Raw genomic sequence first — 22,956 nt, forward strand, 5'->3', positions numbered from 1 at the left:
AGAATGGAATGTTTCTGTAACGTTCACATAAACCAAGAAAAAACGTTCTTAATACATGAAGAAAACGCACATTTTAAACATTTAAAGAACATTAACTAATAACATTTTCATAACGTTTTCAAGATGATAGAATGGAATGTTTCTGTAACGTTCACATAAACCAAGAAAAAACGTTCTTAATACATGAAGAAAACGCACATTTTAAACATTTAAAGAACGTTAACTAATAACATTTTCATAATGTTTTCAAGATGATTGAATGGAATGTTTCTGTAACGTTCACATAAACCAAGAAAAAACGTTCTTAATACATGAAGAAAACGCACATTTTAAACATTTAAAGAACGTTAACCAATAACATTTCATTAACGTTTTCAAGATGATAGACTGGAATGTTTCTGTAACGTTCATATAAACCAAGAGAAAACGTTCTTAATACATTAAAAAAACCGGACATTTTAAACATTTAAAGAACATTCCGTAATAACGTTTTCATAACGTTTTCAAGATGATAGAATGGAATGTTTCTGTAACGTTCACATAAACCAAGAAAAAACGTTCTTAATACATGAAGAAAACGCACATTTGAAACATTTAAAGAACATTCCGTAATAACGTTTTTGTAATGTTTTCAAAATAATTGAATGGAATGTTCCTGTAACGTTCGCAGAGACCCCACAAAAAACGTTCTTAATACATTAAAAAAACTGGACGTTTTGAACGTGTACAAAACATTCCCAAATAACGTTTTGATAACTTAAAGGGAATGTTAACAAAACGTTCTGACAACAACTTTTTGTTAGCTGGGTTTGTGTCCTTTTGGAGTCTCCAAATGTCCTTTTTTTGAAAGACACCTACATTTACCATAAACAAGCTCGCATATAGCTCAATATAAATGATGTGTGCTTAATTTCAATATAAGTATATGCAAAAAAAAAACCGAAAACAAATATTAGCCTACAGAAAATTCTTAGAATAGAACTGTTGTTCGGGTAAAGTGGTTTTGAAAAACAAATCTTGGTAATATCCACATAAATGTTTTACAAAATGATACACAGCACATATCAATAGATAGTATACACTCTAAAAAAAGGCTCGTAATCATAGGGGAACCTTTTTTAGTGCTATATAGCACCAATTTTGGTGCTTCAGTGGTTCTTCAGCGGTTCTTCAGAGGTGCATAGCACCTTAGTCAAAGAACCGGTGAAGAACCTCTGAAGAACCGCTGAAGAACCTCTGAAGAACCGCTGAAGAACCACTGAAGCACCAAAATTGGTGCTATATAGCACTAAAAAAGGTTCCCCTATGATTACGAGCCAAGAACCATTTTTGGTGCAATATTGAACCTTTTTTTTTTTTTAGAGTGTATATTCTATAGCCTACCTTCGCAATTAATTCGATTTTTAGAATGCACATTAGCTTCCCTTTCATTTTAAATTGGATTCACATTTTCTTGTGTTTAATAATTGTTGATTTTCAAAGCACTAAACTGAGAGGTCGCCATCCAAAACATTCTACAGTTTTCTTTAACCTGAGAACAAATGTATTAAAAAGGTTTGTGTGGCCTGTTAAACTATGCATGCACCACATATGCAGATTCCTGTATCTTTAATTTGGCCAAAATTAAACAAGTCTTAAAACCTTCAAGATGAGATTATTTTACTGAACCCGTTTGTGCTAAATGTTACTATTGATACTGAAGAACATATTGTTTTGAGGAAGCATGAAGTATGTTTAATGTTATTTTAGATTATAAAATATTTTATATTTAAATACATCTGAAAGGCCATTGAGAAAGTATAAAATTTCCCAACTAGAGTCCCCCGTGAATCTTGTTATAACAGATGCTAAATCATGTTGATATTGTTTCTCAGTTTACGCAGCTTACCCAGATCAGTGCGTATCTTATGTGCCTATTTAATAACGAACTAGTTTTGCTATTAATGTGTTCGATTTGTTTTTGTCATTTAAACATATATTTTTTTATTTCGTCTAACGAGTTGCTTTATTCCTCCATTAAGACATTTTAAAAACGAGATTACAAGAATTTCAAAGCAAAATTATTTTATTATTCACAATTATGTTTCCTTCAGGGACATTCATTTTGCCTATTAACACATAGTGTTTACGACTTCTTTGCACAGACCAAATGAAATAAAGTCAATTGTGCAAACCTCAGAAAATACATTTTAACCCTTGGGGTTTACAATTGTGTTGTTTACAACCCATAACAATTAAACCCCAACGAGGATTGCATAACGTTATGCTCATAGAATACTACTATTTCCATGATCTGTGCTCGCTGGCTCTCTTTCATTTACAAAGTAGCCACATTTTAGGTATAATAAATACTTAAATCTTTATATGTAATCTCAATCACAACCTTTACATTTCAAGTCAAAGTTACCACGACAAATAAATAATGTACAAAGTTAATTATAAACAATTTCCCTGAAGCCTCATGTTGCGTGTTTGGTCACCACGGTCTCCACATGTCCACAGCTGCCTGTGGCACAGGCTGAGGTTGGGTGGGTGCTGACGCGGTACTGATGGAGTGGTTCTCCATTGTAGCGCTGTTGTTCCTCAAGCTCACAAGTCTCTGGTGCATTTGTGAAATGATTCTGGAGTTCTGAGCACAGCAATTATCGCAGGACGATGCCGCAGACACCATCGAGTGCTGAATAAACTCGTTGACGCGCTGACGGGTTTCTGGTCCTAGGTTGGACTGCGGCAGCATCACAGAGATGCGCTGAAAACAGGCTTTATAGCCCTCTTTATAGCTGTCTGTTTGACCTTTGGGGGGAAAAAAACTTTAAATACACTTGGCCTATTTGAAGTGCAGATTCCAATGAAACGCCAAAATGTAAACAAAAGGAAATGAGATCACTCACCTTTGGCTGATGTGGAAGGCAGATCTTTGAGGAACCGGACAGTCATTTCGAGAATGTCAGCTTTCTCGAGCTTTGAATAACGTGAAGCCTAGAAATTGAAAATTATTTGACACATTAGGATATTGTTCAGACACTGACACACACTTGGATGTAGGCTATATAAGTAATACGGTATGACCATGCATGTACCAACGTTAAGATACTTACGTCTTTGCCGACCAGAGGGAGTATTAGGGTTTTTAAGTCATTGAGGCTCTCGTTAATGCGAGCCCGCCTTCTCTTTTCCATCAATGGCTTGAGAGTCTGAAAAAAGAAATAAATCGGTTAATGTGAGTGTGAGTTTTTAGATACTACAAGGTAAACCGTTAAAATGGTTCAGGGGTGTTCATTAAAGGATCCGTCCTCACCTTTCTCAATTCATGTGCCTCTTTTCTCTGAGCTACAGTCATTCGAGAACCGATTGAGTGGGAATGAGCTTCGGTAATAATGTTTGGAGTCATGATTTGATCTGTTGGTGTCTCAAGTGCTCTTGAGAGAAGAGTAGAGCGCTTTGTGGTCAGGGTGGGCAAGAGGGGTCTTTTATAGGGCTCGTTGGCTTGGAGGGAGGGCTTCAATTCTATTGTGCCATCGGTTTGACACAGAGGGGGTTGCCATAGGGAGATCTGATCTGACTGTCCCAAAAGTTACCATCTGTTGATTGATATTTTCTTCATCCAAACCACTGGTATGCGCATGTGGTCATTTCATTTTCATTGTTTAATAGATCTCCGCATGTGTTTCCATGTGCTTATAGACGATATATGATTCGTATGTAATTCGCAATAACACATGGAAATGAAAACTAATTTTACAAAATACAAGCTCGTTTTCTATTGTTTTCTATAGTTTGTATTGGCTACATTTAGTTTATTTCTACTGCTAAATAATACAGGGCATGATGCACGCAATAATTAACCAAGCCACGCTATATAACATCTGCTTATATTCGGACCAGTAGGCTATTACTCTGTCATGCAGCAATATGTTGACAAGTACGTACTTTAGGTTAACATTGAGCTCATTAAAGAGTAGGGAGGTTTGCAATATACAACACAACATAGTTTAAAAACATAGGCCTATATAAAAAATAAAAATTATATATATATATATATATATATATATATATATATATATATATATATATATATATATATATATATATATATATATATACAATATATATATATATATATTTATATATATATAATTTTTATTTTTATATATATATATATATACAAATTATAGTCCTATGGGTTTATAAAAAAGGTTTTATTCATATTATAGAACTGATATTAAACAGATTTTGCATGTTTTTTTCTTCTTCTCCTAAACATTTCTTACTGCTTTTTTCTGGTTGTATTTTCCAGGGGCCATACATTTTAGCTATTCGGGGGGTTATTTTAAAGGCTCATTTCAAATCAGTGGTGATCTCACGCGCCTGACACGCGCCGTTACTATGTAACAGATGGATGCCTGTTCCTCCAATCACACCAAAGCGCGCCACTAATTTAAATCCCAACCCCCTCGAGTCAAGACTGCCAAACTCTTCAGTCACCTGTTTGCTATATGAGTACCCTATCACATTGCTGCGTTTATGGCGTGTCTTTCCAATCCATTGGCGTCTGTGTCTGAGCCATGACCGAATATGGCAATAATGCTTCACGGAGTGACACGAAGAGCCGGGTTTTTTTTTTTCATTCTTCTTCATTTTTCTTTGTTTGTGTGTGTGTGTGTGTGTGTGTGTGTGTGTGTGGGGGGGGGGGGGGGGGTCATTCGATAGAATGACACGCATACAAAATCAAACAATTATAGGCCTACCGCCATCAAAAATGTATGTCGACAGCTTTTGCCTTTTTTTGGTGAAATTGGATATAACAGTCAAACCGTTAAGTCAGTCAGTGAAACTGAAAGTCTAGAACATTCTCGTATTAGCCTATATCTTTATTTGTATTGTTTTTATTTATTTATTTGTACATGTTATGCAAGTATGAGCCCAAACTATTAGTCGTGCGTTGAAGACCTTTTGAATGTTCCATCATAGGCAAGCACGAGTCACAGTCTCCAAGAGCGCATCAATTAACCTTCAATGTACTAATTGGCTTGTGCTGGTCTTGGCAAAAAAACAAAACAAAAAAAACATTCCGTTTGACTCTTTAATAGCGTGGGTACCCCATCTGTGCAAGCTGAATAACTTGAATACACAGCAGCATATAGCCTATTCTAGAGGGTAAAAACAGCCAAGTAACCTAGGCTATATTTGTGCGAAATCCTTGTTTATTAAACCGAAGTTCATTTGATATTATGAAACATTCAATGAATTGCAGACCAGACTTAAGTATGCTGATAACATGGGTATTGCAAAGGTATTGCAGACGATCAGAGTCCTTTTCTGTTTGTCAGTGTTTGACCAGGTGTGTTTTATTCCTCACTGGTTTTGTTCTGTTTTGTTTTGTCTGTAATGCTTTGTCACTGATTAGTGAATTAGTTTTCATTCTAGCGATAGCATCCAAATTCTGTATAGTGAATAAACAGCCTTGGGGGTTTGCAAGACTTTGCGTCTCTTTCAGAATCACGCTAAGACTGCAGCAGCAGAGCGAGTATTTTTTAATGCGTCGGGTAGTCGCTTTAAATATGTTTCAATATTCAATAATTTCAATAATTAAAAGGCTAACAATTAAAAAAATTTAAATAATAAAAGTGAAATCGCCAATTTACATTTAGGCAGTTTGAAGATGGTCGCACTTTATTTGTAGACTAATGATGTTTTATTTAAAGAAGAAATGCAGTGTTTTTATATTCGTTCTTTATGTTCCTGTGCAATCTCTCAAATCTGAATGTCGTGGTTAGCGACCTACCTTGAAAAAAATAGTGTCAGGGTTTTTTGTTCTTCATTTCTGATATGTGATGTCCTAAGTACACTTATATCTACATCATTTAAATACATAGCCTAAGTATTGCGTGCTAGCAATGTATGGTGAGTTTCCTTCTCCTACACATGTGTATCCTGATATCTTCATTTATTTAAATTAGATATGCTGTTTCTAATCATATATAAGTTTATAAACAGGTGAAGATAGATATTTCATAAAAAAGCATGCTAAATGTGTATTATATGTTTGATAATAGCATTCAACCTTCAAATAACCACTTCTAAATTAGCCTTACAGATATAGAAACTTGTTAGAAAATGAACAGTAGCTGCAAAACATTACAGTATTAACTTTGTAAACCTTTATGTTCAGGAACATGTGGATTCAATACATATATTATTTATTTGAAAAACATGCAAACGCTGCAGAGTGACCAGAGACAAGCCCAAATAAAGTATGCTTCCCAAGCCAAAACCAACGCTGCCTGCAAACAGCTGTTGACATGCAATTATTGCATAGACTTACTAGCAATCACTACATAATTTGTGTTGTTTGGAACCTAAAACCAAATAAGTGCATGTGGAACGGATGAGGGGACATGTGGGGTTGCGCAAAGCTGCGCGTCTCTCTCAGCATCACGCCGAGACTGCACACCGAGTATTTGTTTGTCTGTATTTGCATAGATAGTCGTTTTGATCACATACTTTTAACAAGAGTTTAATAGTCCTATAAATAACAGTTTCTAAATATAAGTAAAATGGTTAAAATCCCGGTGATTCATTTAAAAAAACAATAATAGAGGAATTGAGCAAGAGTCATCGAGATCACAGGTTTCTTCCCTCTGGATTCTTAATCTCTATTTATGTTTCTGATATTATATCAAATCGTAATGCATTATGGTTACGACCTCGCTTGTAAAAAGTAGAATATGCTACAACCAAAACAATTCATCAAAATTAATAAACAGTCTGATGTATTGCAGCAGTGTTTGCAATCATCAGAACCCAGACAAAAGCTGAGAGATAAATTTGCGCGTCCATCAGCCAAACAATTAGGCATGGGTGAATCTCAACCCAAATATTACAAAATCCATCAATAACATATCCAGCAAACAACATCAAGTCTTAATTCAAATACCCAAGCTAAAAGCCAAGCCAAATGAATGCACATCTGGTGAACTTTTCACACAAAGACTTGTTTTCCCCTATAATGATTCGTCCATATAGCGCACGATTTTGTGACGTAGCGTTACGCGAAAAGCTTCTCCATTTTAATCATTTGAGTGAGAACTGCATCAGCACATATACAGTCTTTTAAATGCACGGTAGATGTGAGAACCGTGTTTTCTTATATAATTTTTAACAACTTCCTCAGCTAGTAAAGAAAAAACAGGGGGAAAGAACGAAAAGGCGCGTTTTCCTCGTGAATGTGCACATGGGGCTCTTGGGTCTCCGCTCGCGCTAGGCACGAGAATGGCACGAGCCATGGGGACAAAAGGCCAGATGGCTGTGCAATTATAATGAATTATAGATACGAAAGGGTTGCTTTTGTCATCTAATTTACATTATGGATCATATGTAAAAATAAATAAATAAATAAATAGGCCTATTTTATTTATTTTATAGCAGTGGCATATCACCTAGCTATATGCAGGCTTTTATATGAAATCTAGTGCAATGATACGAATAGCTGCTAAAATTGTACATAGTGTTGAAAGATCGAATTGGCCAGTTTTCGCGCTAGACACTTACACGAGTTTGATAGCATTGCGACCTCAGAAAGGGCGGACACCATCCACGCCCACAAAGCGCGTGCTTCCTCTTCATTTGCGAGCAGGCTCTCTGAGAAAGTGGGCGCTCAATACAAGCACACGACTGCGCTTTATCAACACGCTTTCATCCAGAAGTTTCCGCAAAACCTAAAATAATGTGGTCGCGTTTAAGAGCAGGTAAGTCACAATATAGGTAAGTGGTTCTTTTTTTTCCACTGCAATGACAGTTTAGTTGACAAGAGAGAAGTAGGCCTATTGCTAATAGACTACAGCTACTTAAGCTAATACGTTTTCAGATTAGTTAACTGTAAAATGCTTAGTCAGATAACTTAAACATGTGTTTCACGCGTAATATCGAAATTAACTGATTTTTAGTAAAATAATAATAGCTAGCCAATAGGCTACTTTGACTTGAGTTTCGTTGATGTAGCCTATAATATTTGCAGTCAGCTGTTCATAAAAGAGTCAAGTCATGTTACCTTGAGGTAACAACTGCATGTTTTCCTATACAAATATAGGCTACTAAAACCACTTCATATTGTGACAAAGAAGCCTCAATTACCAACCACTGTATATAGCCTTACTATTATGGTTACTGTACACGTTGTAGCCTACCTATATAATGTAGTTGACAGATAAATATTACCTTTAAAGTATGGACAAATTTCTATGATCAAATCGTAAAATGTCAAATCGTAAAGGCTAATCATAATTTCTTTTTGATTCATAGCCTAAACAAAAACTGTCTTTTGACAGTGTTGTCTTGCGAAATCATGGCATTCCTATCGCAATCAATCTATAGGCTTACCTTTATTATTTCATTTAAAAAACATTTAATTTACCGTCATGTTACACTCATGATTAAACAATGTTGTATGCAAATGCTATCAGGGTTTATATAATAATATCAGAAAGAAAATTACTTTTTTATTTTTGTAAATTCATTGTTTTAAACTGTATAGGCTAAATATGATAAAGGATAAATGTCAGATTAAACATTTAGCAAACATCATTTGCTATTCTAAATCCGTTACCATAAAACTCGTCAACTATCGACGACGTTTAAAAATTATACACGCATACAGGAATTTCCAGCACATTGAGTTCTAACGGAATCTTTTGATTTCAATTACATTTTCCCCACAGCACAATTAGTTGAAGAGTTCACAATTTTTACTAAGAGTTCACTGTAGTGTTCTTAGACCTTAAAAATATTGAATAATAAAAAATATTAATAGATACATTAAAATGTGTAGATTTGTGTGGACATTGTATGATTTATTGCAGACTATATAAATTAAATTCAGTGAGAGTGTCAATGTTGGGGGAAATGTTCTAATGGCTTTGCTGGTGGACAGGGGCTGACATGTCAGTCACTTTCGGTCACGCATGAAAACTGTGCATAGAGTAGCTTATTGAACCTCTTGTCTCACTCAAAGGTCTTCCCACGACTCCTGGGTTACGATTGTCCCTTGAAGCTCCACTAACCACTGCACCTCTATCCACAGGTGGATTTGAGAAAATGAAACATTGCAAACTGCAACAATGTTTAAATACTTACTGAAAAGCTATATAGGCCACAAATATAGTGGTTGACATTTAAATACTTTGGCCGCATGTCTGAATCATTCTATTGCAGGGGTTTTCAAACTGAGCTCCTCCAGAAGGTTCTAAGAGGTCCCCAGAAAATTTCAGAGAATAAAAAGACAAAGCAAAAATGGATAAAGTCTACCGAACATTGTAACTGTTTCATTTCTAAATATTTCTCTCCTTTCTTGCTGTATACATGCTTTTATGTTTGCTTATGTTTCTAGTGAGTTTTTCTCACTATAGTCCTCTTTATCTTGCTCACTGTAAGGCAGTGTCCTTAACGCAGTATGTAAGCTGCTTACATACATTTATTGGGAAAGTTGCTTATACAAATCATTTTTATTTGAAAATGTTCTTCTTTAGGTTTATACATCCAACATTAAGTATAGCAAATTTAATTTTGGAAACAATATGTTGTATTTATAATGTCACACTATTTATCTATGTATGTATGTTATTATGTTTTTTCATACATACAAATATATAGATGGACTTTTGGAAGGGGGTCATAAAAGATTAATTATATTTGGGGGTCCTTGGCATCATAAAGTTTGAAAACCCCAGTTCTATTGGAATAAACATTTACCATAATAATGACCAAATGCTACTCTAGATTAAAAATATGTGTATACCTTATAAAATTTTACCCCAGAAGAAATTTAAATCTGACAAAACCTCATTTGGGAACATCTGATGATGTTGATATATAAACTGTAATATAACTGTATGAAACACCAGAAATCTATGGTACTGTATGTTCCCATTTAGGTACAAGTAAGTGTGTGTGATCCGGGTAAAATGTTGTGGGGACAAAATGTCCCAACAAGGATAGGAAAACCAGACATTTTTGACCTTCTGGTTACAATTGTTTTGGTCCCCATGATGAAAACATTTTTATAATAAATAAGTGTGTTGTTGTTGTTGTAAAAAAGCTGAATGTTTTATGTGTTTAGGGTTAGGGGATAGAATATACAGTTTGTACAGTATAAAAATAATTATATCTATGGAAAGTTGCCATAAAACATGGAAACCCAACAAGCATGTGTCTGTGGTCCTGTAAAACCCTTATGAGGACAAATTTTCTCCACAAAGATGGCAATATCCAAAATATTTGTCCTTGTGGGTAGATGTTTGGTCCCGTAAGGAAAACAGCTTATAAATCATATTAAGTAAACTATAAGAAAATGTAAAAATGCTTTCTGTGATGGGTATAGGTTTAGGACTGAGTTAGGGGATATACTATAACATTTAAACAGTACAAAATTAGTATGTCTATGGAATATCTCCATAAAACATGAAACCCCAATGTGTGTGTGTTAATGTTTTTCTATCCAGGTGGAGACTTCAACCTGAATGCAAACTGACTTGTGTCACCGTGGGGACTTAAATTGAGGTCCCAATGAGGAAACAAGCTTATAAATCATACAGAATTAGTTTTTTTTATTTTTATGTAAAAATGCAGAAAGTTTTCTGTGATGGGAAGTTTTAGTGTAAGGGGATAGAATATACAGTTTGTACAGTATAAAAACCATTACGTGTGTGTGTGTGTGTGTGTGTGTGTGTGTGTGTGTGTGTGTGTGTGTGTGTGTGTGTGTGTGTGTGTGTGTGTGTGTGTGTGTGTGTGTGTGTGTGTGTGTGTGTGTGTGTGTGTGTGTGTGTGTGTGTGTGTGTGTGTGTGTGTGTGTGTGTGTGTGTGTGTGTGTGTGTGTGTGTGTGTGTGTGTGTGTGTGTGTGTGTGTGTGTGTGTGTGTGTGTGTGTGTGTGTGTGTGTGTGTGTGTGTGTGTGTGTGTGTGTGTGTGTGTGTGTGTGTGTGTGTGTGTGTGTGTGTGTGTGTGTGTGTGTGTGTGTGTGTGTGTGTGTGTGTGTGTGTGTGTGTGTGTGTGTGTGTGTGTGTGTGTGTGTGTGTGTGTGTGTGTGTGTGTGTGTGTGTGTGTGAAGGGAGACTGTGAAATAAACGTACTTTACCACCTGGCCTCTGAGTCTTTATTGTGAACATCATATCAATTAAATACGCACATGCACACAAAATAAAGTACTTTTCTATCCCTCGGTGTTGTCTTGTTTCATTTAAATCTCTGCTTAATTGTTTCCTTAACAAGCAATATTTACTGTATTAGCTACTAACATAAAGCTAATCTTAAATAATATTGTCTTTGCACCAACAAAGTTGTTGTCTGTTGTGGCAGAATTAACTGAAATATAACATGTAATATGTCAGAATCAACTTAACTGCATACATAGTCATATTGGAGAGTCAGAAAAAGCTGAAATACGTAACAATTACATATAGATCCGTTTAACTACTATCCAAACAATGATAGGGGCATATACGAATAAATATTAACAGCGGAGCCTGCGCTAATGAATGGCACGCGCAGGGGTGGCAGATGGGCCCATGTGTCCCAGCATATTGTGGAATATGGTGTGAAGGAACAGCAAATAAACAACTTGCGGAGGAATTTTGAGATATAAAATTTAACTACCAAACCACGAATAGAAAATGTAACTACTAAAATATAATTTAAACAGTATAATGTTAAAAAACACAAAAGGTAAAATCTAAATAAAATAAAATAAATCTTCTAGCCTATATTGTTTTATTAAACGTTAAATTCAACGGAAATAAACAAATATCGCTTGCGATTAGGGGTGTAACGATTCATCTACTACATCGATGTATCGATTTATTTTCCTACGATCTAACTACATCGATCTGTGCTCGGCAAGTTGGCCTTCCGGACGACATATATCGATCTAACATCGTTTTAAAAGGTAATCAATCGATTGTATCGATCATAGGAAATAACGCATTGGATTTAAGCACGTCAGACTTTAAATGGATGTTTTTTCTTAGCACTTTTAATGATAAAGGCGTTAAACGTTACTCGATTCAGTCTGCCTATCTGTGACATCATCGCAACGCACGCACCAGCAGCAGCGCTAAGAAAACAAAACAGCATGGCGTATGGCAGAGGAGAAGCCAACCAGCGAGAAATTATCAAGTCACCAGGAGAAAGAGCTAAGTTAGTAACGTGTTACCTGTACTTTCAACCCTTGCTAAATGTTACCTTTGCATTCCTGGGACCAGTGTGCCAGCAGAGCGAGTTTTTAGTACTGCTGGCAACATAGTGAACACACAGAGAAGTGTTCTGCGGTCAGATCATGTTGATATTTTTGAAAAAGAAATATGTAGAGTCATTGAAGAGTAGTTGGTTACATTTTATCTTTTGTTAAATATTGTTTGTTTATTAAACTGAGAGTAGTAGCAGGTTCAGCCAGTTTATTCAAACTGAAGAAATGTTGGTTGCACTTTATTTTTGATATTAATATTGTATTTGTATTATTTTAATGTTGAAAAACAACAGCAAAAGTAACAGGTACACCTACTATTAATTAAACCTGAAGAGAAGTTAGTTGCACTTTATCTTTGATATTAATATTGTAATATTAGTATGTTGGATAACAAAAGCAGAAGTAGCAGGTTAACCTACTGTTGAAATGTTGGTTGCACTTACTGTGCTTTTATTGAAAATGTATTGAATATTGAAAATGAGAGCAGAAAAGGTTAACTTCCTGTTAATTCAACCTAAACTGTTGGTTGCACTTTATTCAAATAAAATTTGAATGCATTTGCCATTAATTGTTGTTTACTTGTTTGTTTATATCCATAATTAATTGATACCTGATTCCCTTACAAGAAACAACAGGAATCTAGGAAACTTCACCTGCACTGACCAGTATCCAGATATCACACAATTTTTGGCTAAAAAGTTACTGAATCGATTTCAGGTCACTGAATCGTTTCGGATCGTATCGTTCTAAATGAACCAAAATCGTCCTTGAATCGTATCGACAACCTCAAATCGTGATACGAATCGAATCGTTGTTAAAACGAATCGTTACACCCCTACTTGCGATGCATGTTGGCCAAATTGCATGCATTGCATTTCAACCAATCAAAAAAATAACGTATAGGCTATTTCATAAAAATTGGGATTAGTAGGAATCAGAGTGCAATTTATGTGGTCCATGTGACTCGAATTGCAGATTGTGCATACCAAAGTGCAGTGTCTAGTTTTCCTACTCTTCGTGGATAAGGTTTAAAACAGTCTTAGAACAGTCCCATGCGGGACTGGCAGCAGATGGCCAATACAATGGAGTTTCGGTTGGCCTAATTGGAGGGAAATTTGAATAACTGTCACACGCTCGACGCGTGCAGTTTATATCCCACTTTTCCCATGCTCCCACGCCCTCTGCCTTTCAGAAAGTGACCGTTAGATTATCTATTTGAACTGTAGGCCTACTTGGTACCCTATTTTCACACGAGGAATTTGTGAGGAATTTGAATATATCCGTTAGAGGAAGAGGAGACAAGACGTGACCTAATTGTTTTGATTGGCCACACAAAGATGTTCACAACATGATGCTAAATGAAAGTGAATCAGTAGCATAAACCAGGGTCACAGGAACACCACCTTTAAAATATGCACTTAAATTTATTATGACAAGTTATAGTGCCTATACTAGCCTAAAACAACAGGGCAGCCACACTGAAAATGTGTTAACATAAAATGTGCTTATGTGTTTAACACACTTTATTGATTTTTATTAAACCTACATTGGGTTAGAGATTTTAAATAATTTCTTAAGATAATAGTAGCAGGTTACTACTTTTTACAGTGTTCTGAGATAGTTGGAAAGTTAATTTAGCATACATGATAAATCATAGTTAATTTACAAAGATTAGTCTGTTTAAATGTAGGCTATTTTAAATATACAATTATGACTTTTAAATATTTAAATATTTAATAAAACCCGAGTTGCCTACCTGATAAGGCAAATTCAGCTAGCATATATATATATATATATATATATATATATATATATATATATATATATATATATATATATATATATATATACACACACACAATAACAGGATTATAATGTGTATTTATTCAACTCTTCTCAAGCACTACTCAACAACAAACAATCACTCAACCAAAGATCTAAACTGTCCTGTGAGACATGTTGCGCACAGCCCCTGAGGGATTATCCATTCATAAACCTGGCACGTGCGTCTCTGTGTGGTCAAATAGATGAGGATGGCACGCGCCAGGCACGAGACTGACGCCAAGTGGGAGATGTCGGCATAAATCACGCACCAGTTCCAGCAAGCGCTGTAGGCTACAGCATATGGAGACTGCGTGTGGGGTGTTGTTTCGATTACATAGATTACATTTTTTCAATCTTTTATATTTCAATTCAATTCTCTCACGAGTTTTCTGAGTTTATCGGAAGTTAGGAACAGCAAGTAGCCTAAACGCTATTAAAGCATTTTTTAGTCCTATTTCGAGATTAAAGATAAAAAAGTGGTGGCCTGCCCTAGACGATGCATCTACGTTCTAGATGAAAGCTCGTATAGGTAGCATAAGCTAGCACGAGTTGTAGGCTATGTATCGTGCAATATGCAAAAACTTGATTATGCGTTCATATGATACGCCCCTTGGGTAGGATTAGTGGTGTGGGTTACGTGTGTAGGCTATACGCCATAAAGTGCGTAGCCTATCATGCACGCAAAAAGTAATTTTTGCGTATAAATTGCATGGTATAATTCGAGCAATTGATACGCACTTTTATACAAGAAAGATGGTGGGCGATGCCCTCCTTGAGTTGCAACCAATGTGCATTTACAAAAGTTAATGTAGCTTACAGACTAATGAAAAAGCAGTCAAGAGATACAATAAATAGTAACATTTGTTCATTTAATTGTCATGGCACAAAAAAGAGAGAGAAAGTAAGAAAGAAAACGAAAAAATGGACAGCATTGGGCCATGAAGACCCTTAGTTAAATTCGTCCGGTTTGTCATTTAATTTTACATTAGGCTATATTTGATGTAGTTCTCATTAATGTGTTTTTGAAAAAGTTGGCATTAATATACAATATTAAAGCAGGCCTATATTATGCGTTTTGACAATTTAGATTAAATCAAATAACAGAATCACAGTCAAATAGATTATTCTGAAAGGTAGCCTACAATTAATATGAATTAAATATTTAGACATCTTGCAAGTATACGTCATAATGAACTCATTACTGAATATCACCCCAATTAATTGAGATTTGATTAAAAAAAATTAGCCTAAATGAACAGGGATGTTTAAAATGTACATTTAACGCAAGGGACTGTTAAATAATAACATAATTAATTATTATACTTTACGACTCACGATTATAGACGAATTACTAAAAAAAGCTTTTCCAAGACACTGCAACAGTTTTACCCTACACAAGTCAAGTCAAGTCAACTTTATTAATATAGCGCTTTTAACAATGTAGATTGTTTCAAAGCAGCTTTACAGTGTTAAACAGGAAAATAATGCAGCATAATTTTATTCAGCTGTATAGCCATTCTGGAAAAATTTCAAGTATCGTACAGTGACAGTGTGGGCTTTAGATCAATAATTTGATCAGTAATTTAGTTTAAATGGTTAATTTAGTTTATTATTTAGATGTATTTCGATGTTTAGTTGAAAAATTTAGTGTCCCTACACAGGCCTACATGATGCCAACATGCTAACTATAGCATAAAAAGTGCTAAATGAGTACATGCACATAGTTTTAACTACAAATTAAGTGGCCAAGCAAGCAAGCACAACTCCAAGTGGTGTCTGATATCCCAAATCCATATTGTAGACTATATATTTAATTATTTTGGCCACACATTTTGTGAAAATAATAGGCTATATGCGAGCGATATGTTAAGACAATACAATAACGTTATATGGAAACAAACTCATTCTAAAATGTGAAAGAAAAGAGGCTGTTTTATAGTGCTGACATTTTGGCTACCGCGGTGCTACAAATATTGTGCGAGCCTGCCATCTGTTGGCAAGGTAAGGGCTCTGAGGAAATACAATCAATCGGTTGCACCTGCCCGTTTCAAAATATACTAACATTAATAGCCTACAGCTAAATTATAGAAAATCAATATGCTAGAGTTCGCATTCAATCTAAATTTTTCTAATACTTTTAAGTGGATGACAAGTAGAGGAAAAATAAATGATTCTCTATTCTGCTGCATACAAATAATCGTGCCGATTAAAGAAACATAAACGTATGACAACACAAACTAATAAGAAATATAATGCACAATTAAAAGGCATTTTCCTTTGTTTTAGAAAACAGGAGATCGCTACTCGTAGGCTATAACCAAACAACGTCATAATGACGCGCTGTCCCTTTAACATCTGAGCTGATTTGAGTAGGGCCAACATGTTGCAGTTCTCCTCCCCTTAATGGATTATTCACAAGTTCAGTCCCTCAAGACTTCTGAACGAACGCTTTGAAAACAAACCAAATGCCCAGCGCTATAGACGCACTTGTCTTGCGGTGTTATTGTTTAGTTTTATTATTGTTTAGACCCGTGTCTATGTTTAGTTAGGGGTCAAGGGACATAACGGGTCAACATATTGTGAGTGTATAGTATAGCCGGTGGATACATTCAAAAGACGACTAGGAAGACCGTACAGAAATGCTTGGATGGTTTTCTTTAGGTAGGAGCTACGCGCTGAATGGAGGTATTTTTTGTCAAAATGCCATAGCCTACTGATTCATACTGAATATATTTCTTAGACATATGTCTATGCCGTTATGGTCTGGTAATTCAAACAAAGAGGGATGGACAGAACAATGTAACTCGCTCACGGGAGGCTGCGCTGATACGCTTTCTGCAGTGAGGACGTCTGTTAACTGACGCTTAATGGTGCGCTAATAGTCATTTGTTTGGAGGCGCTACATCATCATGGTGGTTGAGAGGACACTTCTGGCTGCAAGGCAAGGGGATGTTCAAACTTTAAAAGTACAATTAGCGGAGAAAGTACTCAACGGCGATGTGAAAGATGTGCTGGGAGCGACTCCCGTACACCACGCCGCTCGAGCAGGGAAGCTCACCTGTCTGCGGTATTTGGTTGAGGAAGCGGGTTTACCGGCGAATAGCCTGGCGAGAAACGGTGCAAGTCCTGCTCATGACGCCGCAGCCACGGGCAACCTGACCTGCCTACAGTGGCTCGTGACGCATGGAGGATGTCGACCGGCCGTGAGTATCTTACTTTTTCAGTAATACTTTAGCCACATTACAGTGTCCGTGTAAATATAAACAGTAGAATACAGTACAACAACACATCTCAATAAGACAATTATATCATATACAGTAGGAATATCAAATAGGCCTACATATCAAATACAGTGTGGAAAATGTGTTTTGAATGATAACAGAAAAAAATTATTTTATTAGGCTATTATTAAATAGTGTTGCAGCAACACAGCTTGTCTAGAATATATATATATATATATATATATATATATATATATATATATATATATATATATATATATATATATATATATGCACAGAAACTCCACAGCATAATTGTGGCGACATTGTGGGTCTCTGGATACTCTGACGACCCTGCAGTTATACACTGTTAAACAATTTTGTGTGAAATTACATTCGAGGTTAATAATTGCATGACTTTCACAGTAATTTCACATTAGGACTTCTCTTGTAGCTGCACAAATTTCTTGTAAAATCTACAATATCATACTGTATTTCTACGGTGCATATAGGCCTATACCCAGCATGCAGTGTGTGAATAGATTATGCTGTGGAGTTCTTGATTCTTGTTGCTTTTATCTGTGCTGCTGAACTTATTTTTGGTTCACTTTTAGTAGTTTGTATTGTTTATTTTATAATGTTCAGAATTTATCTTTTTTTATTTTTGTCATTTGCTTAGTGTCACCATTTTTGTGTTTTGTATGTGAAGTATTGATGTCTGTGCATCATTAGGTGATAGAAGAAAACAATTTTGTGTTGCATGATGATGTCACACCTTTCAAAGATAAATCTCAGCAGCTGCTTCAGTATTGTGAACTATCCATATACAAACAAATATGAATTTGATATAAGATATTGGTAAAGTCTTCATGCTGAAATAACACTAATTATAGTATAGGTCGACTAACTAGTCAGCCAATTAGCTTATTTTATATTTTAGCTTGTCATTGATTTAACACATGTTTTCATTTGTCACACTTATGACTTATGGGTCAGAAATTTGAATATGAATATACAAGGTCCAAGAGCAAATTGAACACTGATCACCATTATGGTGACTTCAAAACAATTATAACATAACAATATAATTTCTTACAGTGGCATGGTTAAAGACAACTTTATCATGTGAATTCACAGTAAAACAAGAGCAGTACATTACTGTTGATGTCAGCATCATTCTGCAGTTGATTAACAGTAATAATTAGTAAGAAAATGACCCAGAATTCATTAATTTAATTGTAAATTTCTGACTACAGTAATTTATTGTAAAATATACTCTTTAATCCTGTAAATTCCTGGCAATTTTTTACAGTGTGCCTAATTTGGCTTTTAAAATCTTGTTCTGTCAAATTATGTGTAATGGAAGGAACCATTGAAAGAATATTCCTTATTCTTATAGAATATATATCTTGTATATTATATCTTATGGAATATATTTTTTGAATATTTCTATTTTATAATTGTTTAATCAACATGTCATCCTCAATAAACCCATCTCCGGCGTGATGACTCCGATCCTTCGAATATTTCGATCTAATATGACCTTAAATACATCAACTAAATTACTTATCTGCCCACATTGTCACTGTATGATAATTGAAATTAGCTAGATGACATCACCGTTTTCTCCAGAACGGCTGTACAAGCTGAATCAAATTCTGTTGCATTATTTTTCCTGTTTAAAACTGTCTAGCTGCTTTGAAACAATCTGCATTGTAAAAAGAGCTATATAAATAAAGTTGACTTGACTTGACTTGATTGAAAGACGACCATAAATGGTGCCATGGGCGTCACTAGGCCCATTTTAGGAGGGCTTCAGCCCCCCTAAACTTCTGTCTAGCCCCCCTAAAAAATGTGTGATCAACCTTTATAACATATGAAACTGGTGGGAGGCTTCAGCTTCGTTCCGGATTTTAATCAGCGTGTTCTTCAATCCGCTGTGGCGGCGAATAGAGCGCACGTCAGAAGCAGAGGTGTGTGCGTTGATCTGAGCCTCATTGGTCTGTCACCGCTCGTCAATGTCAAAATATTTGAGAAAACCAATCAAATCAGAGTAGGCGGGCTTAATGTACGCACAGATGCTGCTGAGGCTAATATTTTCATGAAAATTATTAAAAAACATAAATATCCGTTAAGCATATGTTTACTGTCATCACTGACGAACTTTATCAGTCATATCTGCCCACTGACATGGTTTTCTAGCTATTGTTATCTAATTTTTGGCGTTCAGAATATCTTAAAATGCACATATGTAGATCATGGAAATCGTCTCGGTTACGTATGTAACCCTCGTTCCCTGAGGAGGGAACGGAGACGTACGTCAGTGACTGACGAATGGGGGTTTCGCCTAGAAGCCAATTACCTTCGAGGTGTTTAACAGCGCCCAATGGCATGCCAATGCCATGGGCATGCGGAATTTGCATGCGTAACTCCGCCCCACCTCGTGGGTATATAAGGAAGTACGCTAGCAACATCACATTATGTATCTGCTGCGGAGCCAAGATCTGAACTCCGCGTTCCAGCAGCACAGCTGACGTGGCTAAGGAACGTACGTCTCCGTTCCCTCCTCAGGGAACGAGGGTTACACGTGGGGAGGACTTAGAGAGTACACATATGACCCGCTGTGGGCTGCATATGGGAAACTCTAGGGTACCAGCCGAAGGTGGATTTTTAACCCTAGGGGTGGCAGGGACTTGCCAAGGGAAAGACACCTGCTCACTGAGGAGGCTTACGGTGGAAATACTCGTGTGGGGGTCGCCGGAGGGGAACCATGCACACGTGGCACCTGGCCGGACATGAGGGTCTGGGCTCGAAAAGGCAGACTGAACTGATGTCGGCGTCGACAGTGCTGGAGGAGCTCAGGGCTCTCGGGGAGCTCACCTGAGGAAAATATCGCACGTATCCAGTCCGTGGAGTGGAGTGGCGAGCAAGCGAAGACACCAGAGCCTGGTCCATTACCGGCCCCTCGGGGGGGCGAGTACATAGTCGGACACTGGCTCCACTCGGAGATTGTAGAATCTGGCGAATGTGTTGGGTGTCGCCCAGCCTGCAGCTCTGCAGATGTCTGTTAGCGAGGCGCCATGCGCTAAAGCCCAAGAGGAGGCCACACTCCGGGTGGAGTGTGCCCTCACACCAAGGGGACATGGTCGACCTTGCTGCTGGTAAGCCAAAACAATGGTGTCCACTATCCAGTGAGACAACCTCTGCTTTGAGAGAGCTCTTCCCTTCCGCTCTCCACCATAACAGACAAAGAGCTGGTCTGAGGTCCTGAAACACTGCGTCATGTCTACGTAAGCGCAGAGAGCGCGTACTGGACAGAGCAATGCCAAGGCTGGGTCTGCCTCCTCCAAAGGCAACGCTTGCAGGTTCACTACCTGATCTCTGAAGGGAGTGGTAGGAACCTTGGGCACATATCCAGGCCGGGGTCTCAAGGTCACGTGAGAGTTAGCCGGCCCGAATTCTAGGCACGCTTCGTCAACCGAAAATGCCTGCAGGTCCCCGACCCTCTTGAGAGAGGCCAATGCGGTCAGCAGAGCCGTCTTCATCGAAAGAAACTTAATATCGACCGACCACAAAGGCTCAAAGGGAGGCCTCTGCAGAGCACTTAAGACTACTGAGAGGTCCCAAGAGGGAACGAGAGGAGAGCGAGGAGGATTCAGTCTCCTCGCCCCCCTCAGGAACCTGATGATCAGGTCGTGCTGACTTACCTTTTTGTCTCCCAAGAGGTCGTGATGGGCAGATATTGCTGCCACATACACTTTCAGGGTGGAGGGAGACAGCCTTCGCTCCAGCCCCTCTTCGAGAAAATCAAGCACGGACCCGATCAGGCATTTCCAGGGGTCTTCTTGGCGGGAAGAGCACCAGGTGACGAAGAGGTTCCACTTCAACGCATAGAGGTGTCGTGTAGACTCTGTCCTAGCGGAAGTGATGGTGGCGGCCACCGTAGGTGGCAGGCCACTCAAACCTGCTGCGTCCCGTCCAGAAGCCACACGTGGAGCTTCCAGAGCGCTGGACGCGGGTGCCATAGGGTGCCCCGTCTCTGAGAGAGGAGGTCCGGTCTCAGAGGGATAGGCCAGGGAGGGGCTGTCGCAAGGAGTAGCAGTTCTGAGAACCAGGTCTGGCCGTGCCAATTCGGGGCGAACAACATGACCTGCTCCTTGTCCTCCCTGATCTTGCACAGTACTCGTGCGAGAAGGCTCACTGGGGGAAACGCATATAAGCGTAGGCCCTTGGGCCAGCTGTGTGCCAGTGCATCCGTGCCGAGCGTGCCCTCGGTCAGGGAATAGTACAGGCTGCAGTGGGAAGAGTCGTGGGAGGCAAACAGATCTACCTGTGTGTCGCCGAACTGTTCCCAAATCAGCTGGACCGTCTGGGGATGGAGTCTCCATTCTCCAGGAAGTGGCTGAATCCGTGAGAGCTCGTCGACTGCACGGTTCAGTTCTCCCGGGATGTGGATAGCACGAAGAGACCTTAGGTGCTTCTGACTCCATAAAACGAGATGGCGGGCGAGTTGAGACATACGGCGGGAGCGTAGACCGCCCTGGTGGTTGATGTACGCTACAGTGGCCGTAACCGGGCGAACCGTACTGCCAGCAACTCGAGGCAATTGACATGCAGAAGGCGCTGGGGTCCTGTCCAGGAGCCCGCGGCTGCTTGTCCATTGCACATGGCACCCCAGCCCGTGGAGGAGGCATCCGTTGATACAACAACATGCCTGGAAACTCGTTCTAAGGACACGCCGGTCCGTAGAAAACTGAGGTTCGACCACGGAGTGAGTGTCTGTAAGCAGGCCCGGGTTACTTGGACCCGGAGCGTGCCAGACCGCCATGCCCATCTCGGGACTCGATCGCGAAGCCAGTGCTGAAGCGGTCTCATATGTAGCAATCCGAGCGGCGTCACCGCGGCTGCAGATGCCATATGCCCCAGGAGCCTCTGAAAGTGTTTCAGTGGAACCGCACTCTTGCTCTCGATTTGACGGAGGCTCGTAAGCTCGCTCGTAAACTGCGCGCACATGGCGACCGAGTCGATCTCCATACCGAGAAAAGAGATCCTCTGCATGGGGAAGAGTTTTCTCTTCTCCCAGTTGACCCGAAGGCCCAGACAGGCTAAGTGGTGGAGAACCAGATCTCTGTGTTCGCAAACCTGCTCTCGAGAGTGACTCATTATGAGCCAGTCGTCGAGGTAGTTCAGGATGCGAACCCTGTGCTGCCGTAGGGGCGCAAGGGCTGCCTCGGCAATCTTCGTAAAGACGCGAGGGGACAGAGATAGCCCGAATGGGAGTACCGCGTACTGGTATGCCCGCCCCTCGAAAGCAAACCGTAGGAACGGTCTGTGTCGAGGTAGGATGGAGACATGAAAGTAGACGTCCTTCAGGTCGATCGCTGCAAACCAATCGCCGAGACGAACGCATTCGAAAAGGCGTTTCGCTGTCAACATCTTGAACGGAAGCCTGGGTAGGTAACGGTTCAAGATGCGCAGGTCCAGGATTGGTCTTAACCCACCGGTCTTTTTGGGTACAATGAAGTAGGGGCTGTAAAACCCGGACTTCGTCTCGGCTGGAGGGACAGGCTCGATCGCACCCTTCTCCAGTAGGGTGGCAACCTCCGCTCGCATGACAGGGGCATTGGCCCCGACCATAGTAAAGCGGACTCCCCGAAAACAGGGAGGAGCCTGCGCG

General features: G+C 38.7%; 2 protein-coding genes across 4 annotated transcripts in view; one reads left to right on the forward strand and one right to left on the reverse strand.

Annotated features, from left to right (window-relative positions):
• Positions 1–2,476: 2,476 nt before the first annotated feature.
• Positions 2,477–3,391, reverse strand: hes2.1 (hes family bHLH transcription factor 2, tandem duplicate 1; the record flags this gene model as incomplete). The annotated part of the gene is made up of 4 exons (XM_079827427.1): positions 2,477–2,793; positions 2,892–2,979; positions 3,099–3,194; positions 3,299–3,391. The coding sequence occupies 4 exons, from the start codon at positions 3,389–3,391 to the stop codon at positions 2,477–2,479; spliced, it is 594 nt and encodes a 197-aa protein (XP_079683553.1).
• Positions 3,392–16,445: 13,054 nt separating this feature from the next.
• The window catches only part of espn (espin), a gene marked incomplete at its 5' end in the record, with an annotated part of 92,845 nt that continues 86,334 nt past the window's right edge, over positions 16,446–22,956 (forward strand). Inside the window, one exon of one of the 3 annotated variants that reach the window (XM_079827624.1) lies at positions 16,446–17,261. In XM_079827624.1, coding sequence (XP_079683750.1) covers positions 16,968–17,261 — 294 coding nt within the window. The remainder of the gene's footprint in view (positions 17,262–22,956) is intronic. The other 2 variants (XM_079827623.1, XM_079827625.1) reach the window with 2 other exon arrangements.

Source organism: Gobio gobio, assembly GCF_949357685.1.
Source record: "Gobio gobio genome assembly, chromosome: 10".
NCBI classification, from domain to species: domain Eukaryota; kingdom Metazoa; phylum Chordata; class Actinopteri; order Cypriniformes; family Gobionidae; genus Gobio; species Gobio gobio.